General features: G+C 44.3%; 1 protein-coding gene across 1 annotated transcript in view; it reads right to left on the bottom strand.

The window, feature by feature from the left end:
• MICU2 (mitochondrial calcium uptake 2) overlaps positions 1-12,537 on the bottom strand; it is a 90,674-nt gene extending 78,137 nt beyond the window's left edge. The window contains exon 1 of the mRNA XM_075562828.1: positions 12,300-12,537. Coding sequence (XP_075418943.1) covers positions 12,300-12,509 — 210 coding nt within the window. The 5' untranslated portion in view covers positions 12,510-12,537. The remainder of the gene's footprint in view (positions 1-12,299) is intronic.
• Positions 12,538-12,884: the final 347 nt, after the last annotated feature.

The raw sequence follows: 12,884 nt of genomic DNA, 5'->3' as shown, positions 1-12,884 counted from the left end.
AGTCCAACTGGAGAGTGAGTGAACTCTCAAAGACGAGACAGTCCAACTGGAGAGTGAACTCTTAAAGACGAGACAGTCCAACTGGAGAGTGAACTCTCAAAGATGAGACAGTCCAACTGGAGAGTGAACTCTCAAAGACGAGACAGTCCAACTGGAGAGTGAGTGAACTCTCAAAGACGAGACAGTACAACTGGAGAGTGAACTCTCAAAGATGAGACAGTCCAACTGGAGAGTGAGTGAACTCTCAAAGACGAGACAGTGCAACTGGAGAGTGAACTCTCAAAGATGAGACAGTCCAACTGGAGAGTGAACTCTCAAAGACGAGACAGTCCAACTGGAGAGTGAGTGAACTCTCAAAGACGAGACAGTCCAACTGGAGAGTGAACTCTCAAAGACGAGACAGTCCAACTGGAGAGTGAACTCTCAAAGACGAGACAGTCCAACTGGAGAGTGAACTCTCAAAGATGAGATACTATAACTGGAGAGTGAACTATAAAAGGGGGGTGACAGGCCTCAGGGTTCTATGTGAGGCATTAACAGTGGAGTCAATGGGCAGGAAACAGCAATGCAGGCTCTGGGCCCTGCTGAAAACCAAAGGACTCACTTGAGAAGAGGGGAAGGGCCTGTGCCCCTAAACTGCTACTCACAGGAATCACCTGGGGAATCTGGTACAACTCCATAGATCCCTGGGCTCCATGTGCAACTTAATGAATCTGACTCTGTGGCCAGAATGTCAGCGTGCATTCCTGGAGGTTAAATACCTAAGAAAGTATTTTTCTGTAAGCAAGGGCTGTGTTTCTTCAACTCAAACAGATAACGTCTGACAGTTTTCCAAAGTAGTTAAACTAATTTATTTATCTACTTACTTTTTAGGATTTAAGAGTTCCTATGAACTCTTGCTGGTGGTGCCATGGTTACTTATTGGGCTGCTAACTGCAAGGTCACCAGTTAGAAATCACCAGCTGCTATGAGGGAGAAAGAAGAGGCTTTCAACTCCTGTAAAGAGTTCCTGGCTTGAAAGCCCACAGAGGCAGTTCTACCCTCCCCAATAAAGTTGCTAAGAGTAGGCATCGACTCAATGGCAGTGAGCTTGGTTTAGGCATTCACTTGTATCCTGCTCAAGGACTGACCTTTTAAGACTACAATTTAAGACAATCAGACACCTCTCCCCTTTCTCCCCGCATTAATAAGGTGGAACAGATTCTTAAATTTTCTGAACATATGGGATTTCCTTTCCTGTGAGAATGTTCAAGTCTTCTCCATTTTCTATTTGGCTGTCCCCCCCCCATTTATTTGTAAGAGTTCTTTCACATATTATGGATGAGTTATGTGTTGGTTATATGTTTTGCAAGTATCTTTACCTATTAGGTAGTGTAATTTTAATATTTAAGTGATCCTTCTTAAAAAAGACTCTAGAAATAAATATGCTTCAGTTTAACTATGGCAGTTGGTTCTGGGAGATGAAAATATGAATGACTGAACCTTCATATCAGTCTATTTCTTCCAAATACATTTTTAAACTTAATTTTCTTTTTTAAGTTGCAAAAAAGCCAGGAAAGGGACATATTAAAATTAGTTTATGTCCCTCCACAAAGAAAAGTTATTTTGTGAAAAGAATTTGTCATCATATTCTATTTCCAAAATACTTCTGAATGTTTCCCAATATGTAGGGGCTTCAGAAAGTTGGTGGAAAAATTCTGTCCCACAGGTTTGTCTTCAGTTAGATGAAATAATTGCTAAGATTGATTCTAGGAGAAAGATGAGGCTTTCGACAATTGCAAAGAGTTACAGTCTCCGAAACCCACCAGGGCAGTAATTTTACTATCTTAATGGGTCTCTACGAGTCGGCACTGACTTGATGGCAGTGAGTTTTTGAAGATTTATTCTTAATTTGTAATTCTATGACAATATTACATGAATGTCTACATTTGAAAAAAGTAGAAACGATTTGTAGTGGCAATCTATTTTAAAATACAAGGTTGAGGTGAAAATGCTTCAAACTCTTGCCACACGCGGCTGCCTGGCTTTCCTGGTCTGAAAGCCGTGACGATGGAGACCACGAGGAGGCATGCCTCCTGCTCCGTACCACACAGCCCACTTCCGCTGCACTCGCGCCGTCTGAGACCCGCACACTCATTCTGCAGCTGCAGCTCTAACAGCTAGAAACGCACAAGATGACAGAAGGACATTTTGTTAACATAGTCTTCCAAAATTTGAAATCACACACACACACACACACACACACACACACACACACACTTCTATTCAAGACATACCCCTCAAGCTTTTAACAATGTCTAGCCTTTTTATGCCATGCTTAAAGGAAAATGGTTTTTGTTTCCTTTTACCTTTCCGCGTGTTTTCTATAAAAGATATGTTTCAATAGGAAACCAACAAATGAGAGAAATGGAAATCATCAAGAAATAGTCAGCATTTCTACTCCCTTCCTAATCTATTTAAAGGAATTCCGGCAATCATTATAAAACATTACAACAGATTATTGCTGCACGACTGTAATTTAAGACAGATTTTTATCACTGCTTAATGGCCAAGAAGGTTAATGACAAACCCAGTCCTGATTTTTAAACAGCTATAGTACTAAATAAAAAGTGAAGTTTCACAGATAAAATATGAATAAGTTTTTGGAAAAGAAAAATGTGCCTCCTGGACATATTATAAGGAGCACTGGTTTTTGGTTATATGTTACTGTTTTCTGATGACCCAGCTTGTGAAAATATCTCACTTGGAGCGTCTGAAAGGAAGAACTGATTGTTCGATGGGTCTTTAGGGGTGCTGTGCAGCGGTTTTCCCTTTGCAGCGGTTCTAGGGCACTCAGCCCTTCATCACTAGCACCCCCACCATCAGAATAGCCCGGACCCAGCCAGTTAACCCAGAGTAATTCCACACACTCCACAACTGCCCAGGACCCTGAGTGTGGACAGAGGCACAAGCCAAAAAACACTGGTCACCTCAAAATGACATCTGGTCCAATTAGGTCCACACCCATGGACATTTTACAAAGCACGGGCAGCTGAAAGCCATTATCAACAATTACAGAAAGCAAAAGCAAGGACAGAGCACATGGTGAATTGGTACTGCCCCCCTGCCCCTCTCTGTAGAAGAGCAATCTGCTTAGTATTCAAAGGAGTCTGCTCTTCCCTCTTTCCTAAAAGTCCATGTCATTCAGATGTCATCTGGTGAGCATGTTGTGGCTCAGGTGTCAGCAGGTGTATGGCCAGCTCAGGTGCTGATGCTTCCTGCTCTGGGCTTCCACCACACTGGCACTGGTTTGGCCCTACGACCATTGCTGCCACCAATCTCGGGTCTCCCTCTGCTGCTTGCACCTTGGCTACTCCGTGGGCCACCCTTGACAGCCAACTGGTTCTTGTCCCTCGCCCTTCCTGCTGCTACTGTCAATGTTAAAAGCACAGCGCTATATCCCTTGACCTGGATGGCACCTCTTTTTCACTGGTGTCTAGGAGGTTCTTGAAGGAGCCCTGGTGGGAGAGTGGTTACGTTTTGGGCTGCTGTGGGGTCAGCGGTCTGAAACCACCAGCCTTACACAGGAGTAAGACAGGGCTTTCCACTCCTAGAAAGAGGTACAGTCTAGGAAACGCACAAGGGAAGTTCTACCCTGTCCTATAGGTTCCCTGACTTGATGGCAGTGGGTTGGGGTTTTGGTTGACCAGCTTAGGGACCAAAGAAGATGATACCTGGGAGTTAGTTTTTAACAAGAAACACCATGGAACACTAAGTTTGTTTGTAGTAGGTAACATGTGAAGCACACAACACACATGCGGCTAACCTTTAGCTCTCACAGGGCCTTATTTCTTGATTAGTAACAATTACACTTTTACTCCACATCCATGAACTTTCATGGCTGTCAATGAAACTGATTTTATAGACTAAACAAACCCAAACCTAAACTCATTGCCATCGAATCAATTCTGACTAACAGCGACCCTACAGTGGAGGGTAGAGCTGCCTCTGCGGGTCTCCAAGCCTGGAACTGTTTATGGGAACAGAATGCCCCATATCTTTCTCCCTACGCAGCCTAAGGCTATGCTTTAAAAAATACGACCCATCAAACACTATTCCTGTATTGAAAGTATTTATAACCTGAAGACATTAATAATATATCGACTTTTCATTTATTGACCTTCCTGTTATCTAACACTTCACATTTATGATATTAGTAAAACATCGATTTGACCCTTTTATACATAATGCCACGTTTGGCAGTAGAGAGCACTGAGGTGCCAGGCAAGAGTAATGCCAGCTGTGATGGTTAGGTTATTTGTCAACGTGGCTGTGCCAGGCTTCTCAGTGGTTTGGCAGTCAAGTAATGATGAAGTCATCCTGCATTTTCAAATAAACTGATTTTCACACAACGACTTGGCCTTTGGAACCTAATTATGTTGATAAGTGAGGAGTAGGTGTAATCATATTTATCAAAAAGTAGGTTACTAAGAGGATAGGTTCCCTACTGGCTTATTTTAACAAATATTCACCACTTTTTCAACTAAGAATATATTTAAAATTCATATCCTCCTAGTACTGGGACTTGGAATGTCTTTTTGAACTGCTGTAACGCATAAAACTGTAAAATCCATAGCCACAACATGAATGTATATATATCACCTCCTAGAACAAATGTTTCATAGGATAAGAGCAAATAATAATAACGGTTTTGTTTGTATTTCTTGAAGTTGGGTTCAGCTGAACAAACAAGAGCTACAAATGGAAAGATTAATATCCATTTCTGCATTTTTCTTGCAGTTTGTTTTTTTTCACCCCCTTGCTTCCCAAGTCCAAGGTTTACAGTAGCAATGTATAAGTACTGTTCTTTATGAGCCAACAAAGGGAAATGACAGCCTCTTCTATTCATGCAGGACAAATAACGATGCCACAAGCACAAATTGCATCTAATTATAGAATGTACCTTAGTCATCTTTCTTTTCAGAACCTTGCTATTTACACACTTTGAATCTGGACTTCCATTTGGGTGTATTAACATCAAAGCTTTGTCATCGCTTATCTGTTTCTACAAGACATTTTGCCGGAGGCAACACAGTATAAAGCCGTCTTTGCATTCTTGCTTCACTGTGGCAAGGCAGCTTTAGTGTTCACTGGGTTTACAGTGTTTCATGGTTATTAGATGTCTGTATGTTACTGCAAAGTTTACTGTCCTTGGGAGACCAATTTTAAATGCACTATCATTATATTCAATGAGCTGCACTTGACATTAGTGGTGTACGCCAATCAGTTCTCATTTTATCACTTGTTTTTTTTTCTCCCCACAAAAGGAGTTTATGGTATTCTTTATATGAAGCCGAAGAAAATACTGTTTATTCCAAGAAATATTTAGGTTTTTAAGCAACTGGATGTTATAAAGGGTATAGCTGGCCTACTTCCCCCTTTGAACTTGCTACTAAATTTAAAATCCAACATGCAAGTCATGTCGGGCATAACACACTGGCACACATGCAAATTTCCTTACAGCATACTTTCGAGGGGGCTTCAGATTTTGGGGGAGAATGGGACGAAAATGGCATTTTCCCACAAAATGTTTGAAGCTCCCCAAATCATGGCTTTATCATATAGTGTCTCATTTCCCCCATTTAAAAATTATGCAACTTGCAAGAGCATTTTTCTAAACAAAAAACTCACTGCTACCGAGTCAATGCTTCATAGTGGGCCTTGAAAGCAGGATGAAATTGCCCTTGTGAGCTTCTGAGACAGTAACTATTTCTGGGAGTACAAAGCTCATTCCTTCTCTTCAGGAGCTGCTGGTGGTTTTGAACTGCTGACCCTGCAGATCACAGCCTAACTCATTAACCACTACGCTATTATGCTCCAACTTGCAGGAGCATTTTTCTAAGCCACTTTAAACATGTATAGCTTCAAGATCCATATAAGGATCACTGAAATACAGGCTGAGAGGAAGAACAGTACGCAGTCAGTGTGGAAAGGGGTTTACAAAGTCCCCTCCCCTTCCCTATATCTGCCTGACATCTAGAGTACGATCCGCCATTTCTTTGGCAAATGATCTTTCTGTGCTACCTTGGCAAAAAGTTCTCTTCTGATAAAGCAGTTACTCAGGATTGACTGCACCTGCTGGCTTCCTCCTTCCCAGGGCTGAAGGGGATCAGTTTGATGTATCCACGGCCAGGCTTTGAAGAGGCTGGCTACAGAAAGGGGAACTAAATGCCACAATAAGTTTGGATGGTGATGGGTTAAACGCCTTTGAAGAAAACCGGAATCCAGAGTCCAGACAGACAAAGATGAACGCCCGATTGACTGAAGGAGGACAAGGGAGCACTGTAAAGCCTCACAGCACCTCCTCACAAAATACTGATAAATGTTAGTTTTGATAATGGCAAAACATGGGAGACAACAGTTTAATCAAAGGGTCACCAGTGCGCCTCCTAATGTGATGCAGAAGACAGCATTGCTTCTGTGGTATTCTTGACAGAAATGCACACAGCCATGAGGAAATGCAGCCAAACCTACATTTAGGGACATGCCTCGAAGTACTATAATCGGTGACGGGTGCAAATGCTTTAACACTGCACAGCAGGCATAAGGAAAGACAGATGGTTTGAAGGTTACAGAAAAGCACATTCCTTTTCAACAGAATTTGGTCATTTACAACACAGCTCTACCATTTATTTATTTAGCTACTCATTCATTCACCCACTTAGTCATCCAACTGTTATTTATGGAGCAGCAACTATGAACCAAGCCCTGTGTTAAGCATTGTTAGTAAAACGATGAATAAAGCCAAAGGAATAAACAGCTCCAGGAGAGTATTTAGTCAAATAAAAGTAGAACTGAAGACTTTTAATCCATTCTGGCAAACCTACTTAGGAAGACCCCGAGATGTTACTCACTGATTTTCAAAGTTTGTTAGTTTCTCCATTGTGGCTTGACTACAGTGACAAAGTATCTTTTCCTGACAACGTGTAGCTAGTTTTAACCTTTTTTCTTCCTGTCTTGAGCTCCAAAGACATTTCTGATCTGAGGGAAATATTTCTCCATACATGGCTTTAAAATCAGTAATTTTATTTTTGGTAAAAGTTTACACAGTAAATTACATCCTCTCTTAACAAGTACTACACAAATGGTTCAGACACATTGGTCCCAGTTCTGACAATGTGTCAACATTCTCAGGAGTCCTCTTCTGGGTGTTTTGCACTTCTAGTGCTCTGGTTTTCCTGAGCCTCATCCTGTCCATTTTGCTCTACAGTAACCATGTAGTTGCATACAGATGATTTTTAAAATGTACAAAAAGTACATACTTACTATTAATCAATTTATGAGGGGGTACCCCCCCCAAAAACTGGAATTTTTTTCAAAGCATGTACTTAAATTTTTTTTTTACAAAACAATCTAATCACCTTCAAAGTACTCTCCATTACACTTAAAGTATTTGTCAAACCTGCGATTCCATTCTTGGAAACCTTTTTCAAATTCATTTCACAGCACCTTCCTTGCTTTTCTCTTCGCCTCGTCATCAAATCTCTGTCCTTTCAGGTCCCTTTTCACTGGTGGAAGCAAAACGAAGTCCCATGGAGTAAGGTGAGGTGAGTAAGGTACGTGGGGCAAGAGAAGCATGCTGTCGTGTTTTGCCCAAACTGGCACACTGAGATGGCTGTGTGAGCCACGGTGGCAAAACCAGTCCCCCATCTGCCACAAACCAGGTCTTTTCTGTCACACACTGTTATGCAATCTTTTTAGAACCTTAACAGTCTGACCTGGTGGAACAAAACCCAAATGCACTGTTCGTCCTTTTGGAAAGTTGATGGACTTCCAGAACAAGGTTTGTCATCAATCGACAATCCACCTCTTTTGAAATGAGATAACCACTCTGTACACTTGAGTTTTTCCCACAGCGTTGTCCTTGTAAGCTGTGTTCAATATCACAAGAGTTTCAGCGGCATTTTTCCTGAGCAGAAAACAAAATTTCACAGCCACAGGGTGTTCTCTTAAGTCAGCCATCACAAAAAATGAGGTTCAAGTGAAACTGCTTTCACACACAAAAAAATCTAGTGACTAGAGAGAATCTTTCCAGGCAATGCCACTGAGTGCACTAACCCAGAGTTGTTGCTGGTTGTTCCCTAGTGGGAGACATGTGTACTACAAAAGCTCTGCCCAGTACAGTTGCTTTCCTTTTGGGTGGTACTCCCTTGTACTTTATGTCAATCAGTTATTAAGGTACAAGGTGCCCTCAAGGGTTGGTTTCCACGGAAGGTTTCAAGATTACTTTAGAACCATAGTCTCGGTGAGTCCTTGTCTCAGTCTAGTAAGTCGAGACTTTTCACAGCTGACTGCAATTCTACACTCCTCTCTCCTTCTCTAAGGTCCTGATCAGAATGCTTGGTAGAGGGTACCATCTACTTCTGGTTTCTGGATAAATGAGCAAGTGTCTTCTCCATTCAGGTTTTTTTGGTGTGTGATGTACTTTGATGACTTTGCAGGTCTTAGACGGTCTGTAGGCTGGACCTGTCCTACAGACTCCTAAGATTTTAGTCCCATAAAAATATATCCTGGAGTTAATGAAATACTACATAAATATAGGGTTGCTGTGATATACTCACCTAAATAAATTCACTACAATAAGGATTCATTTAGCTATTTGGAATTTTGACAAATTATTTTTAATCCTTGGTAAACAATTGCTACGCCTCGTAAACAATTGTAAGGCCTCGTTTCTGAGCTTACAGGCCAACAATAATTAGACTAGATATGTGCAAATGCTAATTAATGGCCCAAATAAAACTATTATGGAAAATTAAAGACAAATAAAATATGCTTAATGGTGAAGGTGCGATCTTCATGGACACAGTTAGTATGGTCCGATGGAGGGATGACAAGTAAGAAAAGTCTGAGAGTGGATGGTGTTCCATAGAGTTACTTAGCAGGAATTGATAACAGCAGACCCAGAAATGAAAGGCACAGAAAACCACACTGTTCGGAAAACAGAAAGCATACTATAGCTGAAACTGGCTTTTTATTTTTAGTGGTGAAATTAGAGGTAATATTGGAAAAGAGTAACACAGTGTTACTCTGATTTCATAATACAATCGCTGTGTGTGAGAATTGCTTTTCAGAGGAAAATTGACCAAATATTTTTTTTAAATGTGTAATTATTTTATGCACCCTAGTCTATCGAGTCACCATGAGTTGGAAGTGACTTGGTAGCAGGGAGGGTTTTTGTTTTTGAGGCTACCATACTGTAACAATGGGTTCTGTGTTTTTCGTGATGGCCACCAACTCCAACAACATGGTGAAGTTGGGCAGCCCAGTGGCACTGAGGAGAATCCTCATTACTACACGGGCATAATGTTTAAAAAGCTCATGAGTCATGCCAGGAATTTAAAACACAGAGCCTGGGGTGGGGGTGGGGAGAATAATGAACAAGGGAAAATAATTTTATCATTAGACTGTGGGAGATGAGAGCTGATCTAAAAGGGTCAAGCTCTCTGACTCAACCCGTCCTCACATTCCAGCATGCCTCCCGGAGTCTATTTTTGGGGAAAGCCAGGCCCTAGCAGGTAGCTCAGTAGCTCCTTAGTTGAATCACCACTGAGTTGAATCACCATTGAGTCTTATAATTAATCTCACTTGCATTTATAATCTCCCACTAATTGGCTAGTTACAGAATTATTTAAGCAATTACTTGCTTAACCTCAACCTTCATGAGCAACCATTAACTGCATCGTATTCCCAGAATCAAGCATACTGGATACCTGTACTTGTTAAGATACCACTGGTTTGAAGCAATAGGTATGGACTCTGGGTGGGAATGGTAGTAGAAATCTATATGAAAGATTCTGGGGCGTGTTACGGAAATCAAATGAGGCACGAGAGAAGGAAGAGGGGCAGCTCTAGGGCAATTTGCACTGATGCTACTTAGTAAGCCATTGCACTACATTTACTACCACCTTCTGGGATGATGGTAGAGGGTACAGACAATTCACTCTATTATTTATTACAAGTTGTTTCCTCTAGGAATAATGATTCTCTGACAATTAAGATCAGAACCCCATTGAACAGCAAACTCTGTCTGAGGATGAAACTGTGCACTTCGACCAGGCATTTTGCATCTGCTAATTGGTACAAGAAAGTGTTTCTGGCTAGAGCTGACGCCGAGAAATAAGAGCTCAGTTTAGAAGGCATTTCTGTCAGGCAGAGGGCATGGCTGCAAACCTTTGTAACTAGACCTGAGAGTAGACCAACAGTGATGGGGTGCCACCACGGCACTGGTTAATTTACTACTGACGTTCAAAGTTTAAAACTTGATTTTAAAAACCAAAGGGTATCTTTAAGTGTTTGGTCAACAATCTCTGTGCAACACTTTCCTCAGACAACATAGAAGGACAATGTAGTAGACCTCTGAGGACGGCCCCTAAGCTATCCTGCTCCTCACCTGTCTCGAGAGATGCTGGGAGCTGGGTGGCTTAATTGGTTTTTCTGGTCATGGTCTTGCAACTACCCCCAAATGCTTGGGTGGGGTTATGCAAATGAGGTGCTAGTCGGTCATTCCACCAAGGGGGTCTAACAGCTTGTTAACAATGCAACTAAGATGCACTGATGGCTGGGGCTGTGGGACCTTACAAACCGGTGAATGGGGCAAGGGAGGGAATTGGTCAGTTTTGCCATCCTGGTAGGCTTAACATAAGCCATCCCAGTGGCAAAAAGGGAGGACCTGATTACCAGCAAAAAGAGCAGGAATGAAATGCGACCTCTGGACCCAGGGTTTCTGCACTGGAAACCTTCCAGACCCAGAGAGACCTTCTAGTCAGAGAGCCAGAGATGGCAAGAAGCCGTGGTGGAGAAATGGTGGCAGCAGAGGTAGCAGCACCCACGAGTGTTAAGTGTCAAGGCACTGGAGGAAAAGGACATCTTAGATGGTGGGGGGGTGGGGTGCAGCCAAGGGCAAGGGAGGTTGATTTTCTGCAGCCCTCAGTGTCTGACACACAGATGCAAGCGGGGACAGGTGGCATCCGTCTACGGGTTGGTATGATGAGCAAACGGAAGCCAGCTTCTGAGGACTGTGAGGTGGAAGGTGTGTCTGAATAGTGGCAGGTCAGAGTGCGACTAGAGGGCTCTGGATAGCAAAGGTTACGGAGTCCTCTGGGCATTGGGCTGTTAACCTTAAGGTCAGCAGTTCCAACTCACCAGCTGCTCTGTGGGACAAAGATGAGGCTTTCTGCTCCCATACAGATGGACCGCCTTGGAAACCCAATGGGGGCAGGTCTACCCTGTCCTAGAGGGTGGCTTGGAGTCAGAATGGACTCAATGGTAGTGGAATGGCAAAGTTTCTAAGTGTGCATTTTGCCCTTGGCCGAATGAGGCATCTATGCTTTCTGAAGAATCCAACCTTTCTCAAGAAGCAACAATTTTTGCTTAGAGTCTGGAGCATTTTCCTGATCAGGTAACAATACGGATAAGCTCTTAAAACAACAGCTAAAACCAAACCAAACCAAACTCGCTGCTATCGAGTCGATTCTGACTCATAGCAACCCCGCAGGACAGAGTAGAACTACCCTTGTGGGTTCCCAGGGCTGTGACTCTTTACAAGCTGGATTGCATTGCCATCCTGAAGGTCAGCAGTTCCAAATCACCAGCTGCTCCTCGGGGGAAAGACTAGGCTGTCTTCTCCTGTAAACAGTTACGGCTTCGAAACTCACATGAGCAGTTCTACCCTGTCCTTTGAAGGTCTTTATGGTCAGCATCGACTTGATGGCAGTGAGTTTGGTTTGTTTTTTTTACAATTCTGGTACAGTATCAGGCAGCCTCATTTTTCTCTAGTGGAGCCCCTGGTGGTTTCAAACTGCTGATCTTGTCATCAGCAGGCCAACTTGTAGCACACTATGACACCAGGCCTCTAGATATTGCCAACAGGTTTGTTTTTATGGCTGTCACTTAAAGAGGGAGTGCTTTTAAAATGTCCCTATCCTATACCAAGCACCAGTAGTAAAACGTCGGGGTCTAAAGGTAAGGGCGCCCCGCGGTTCCTTGGGTGGGCAGCTGGACTGAACCCCGCTGACCCCACCCCATCTTACCCGCCGCTGCCTTGGCGGCGGACCATCAGCAAAGATGCTCAACCCGGACGCGCCCATCCTTTTCTCCGTGGGATTTTTGTCGTGAGGGTGTTGTCGGTCCAGCTCCCGGCATCCCCTGCGACGCAAGGGCGAGGCAGGTACACGTCTCACCTGCGCGGGGACCCTGCCCCCGGGGCGCCAGCGGAGAGAGGAGCTGGCCTTGGGGCTGGGGCAGGACCAGTCCCTTACCTGCGCTAAGACGGCGAGGTAGCCCTCGGACGCCGCCAGCTTCACGCGGCCCTGGTACCAGGCCGCTCCTGCCCCTGTCAGCGCCACTCCGGCCACGGCCGCCGCCCAGGATGCGGGGCCCGGCCAGGCCCGCCGGCTGGCAGCGAACGCACGCCGCAGGCGCTCTCCCCAGGTCGCGAGCAGTACTCCGCGGGCGGCCGCGGTCGCCATCTTTGCGGAAGTGTGGACTCCAAGCGGCCGGCGACGTCACGCCTCCTCCCGCGGGCCCGCGCGCTGCTCGCGCCCGCCGCTCTCGCGAGACTCACGCCTGCTACTCTCGCGAGACTCGAGCCCTCCTCTGCTGGAGCCTCCCTGGGGCAGGCGCCCGTGCCTTTGTTTGCAGGGTGTGAGGGCCATCTGTTGGGACCGCGGGAGGCAGTCTCTGAACTCAGGGCCCGCCTCCTGCCAGAGCGCGAGTGGGGACAAATCCAAAAGCACATCTCAAACAAGTAAAACAAATCTGCTCTTGGTAGGTGCCACCTGCCTGGTTACTAATCCCAGTGCTCCCATGCCCAACGGAAAGAAACACTGCTAGGTCCTGCTTCA

This window comes from Tenrec ecaudatus, chromosome 11 (assembly GCF_050624435.1).
Source record: "Tenrec ecaudatus isolate mTenEca1 chromosome 11, mTenEca1.hap1, whole genome shotgun sequence".
In the NCBI taxonomy this organism is placed as follows: Eukaryota; Metazoa; Chordata; class Mammalia; order Afrosoricida; family Tenrecidae; genus Tenrec; species Tenrec ecaudatus.
Note: the sequence above shows the minus strand (reverse complement) of the source record. Positions and strands in the feature narration are given on the sequence as shown.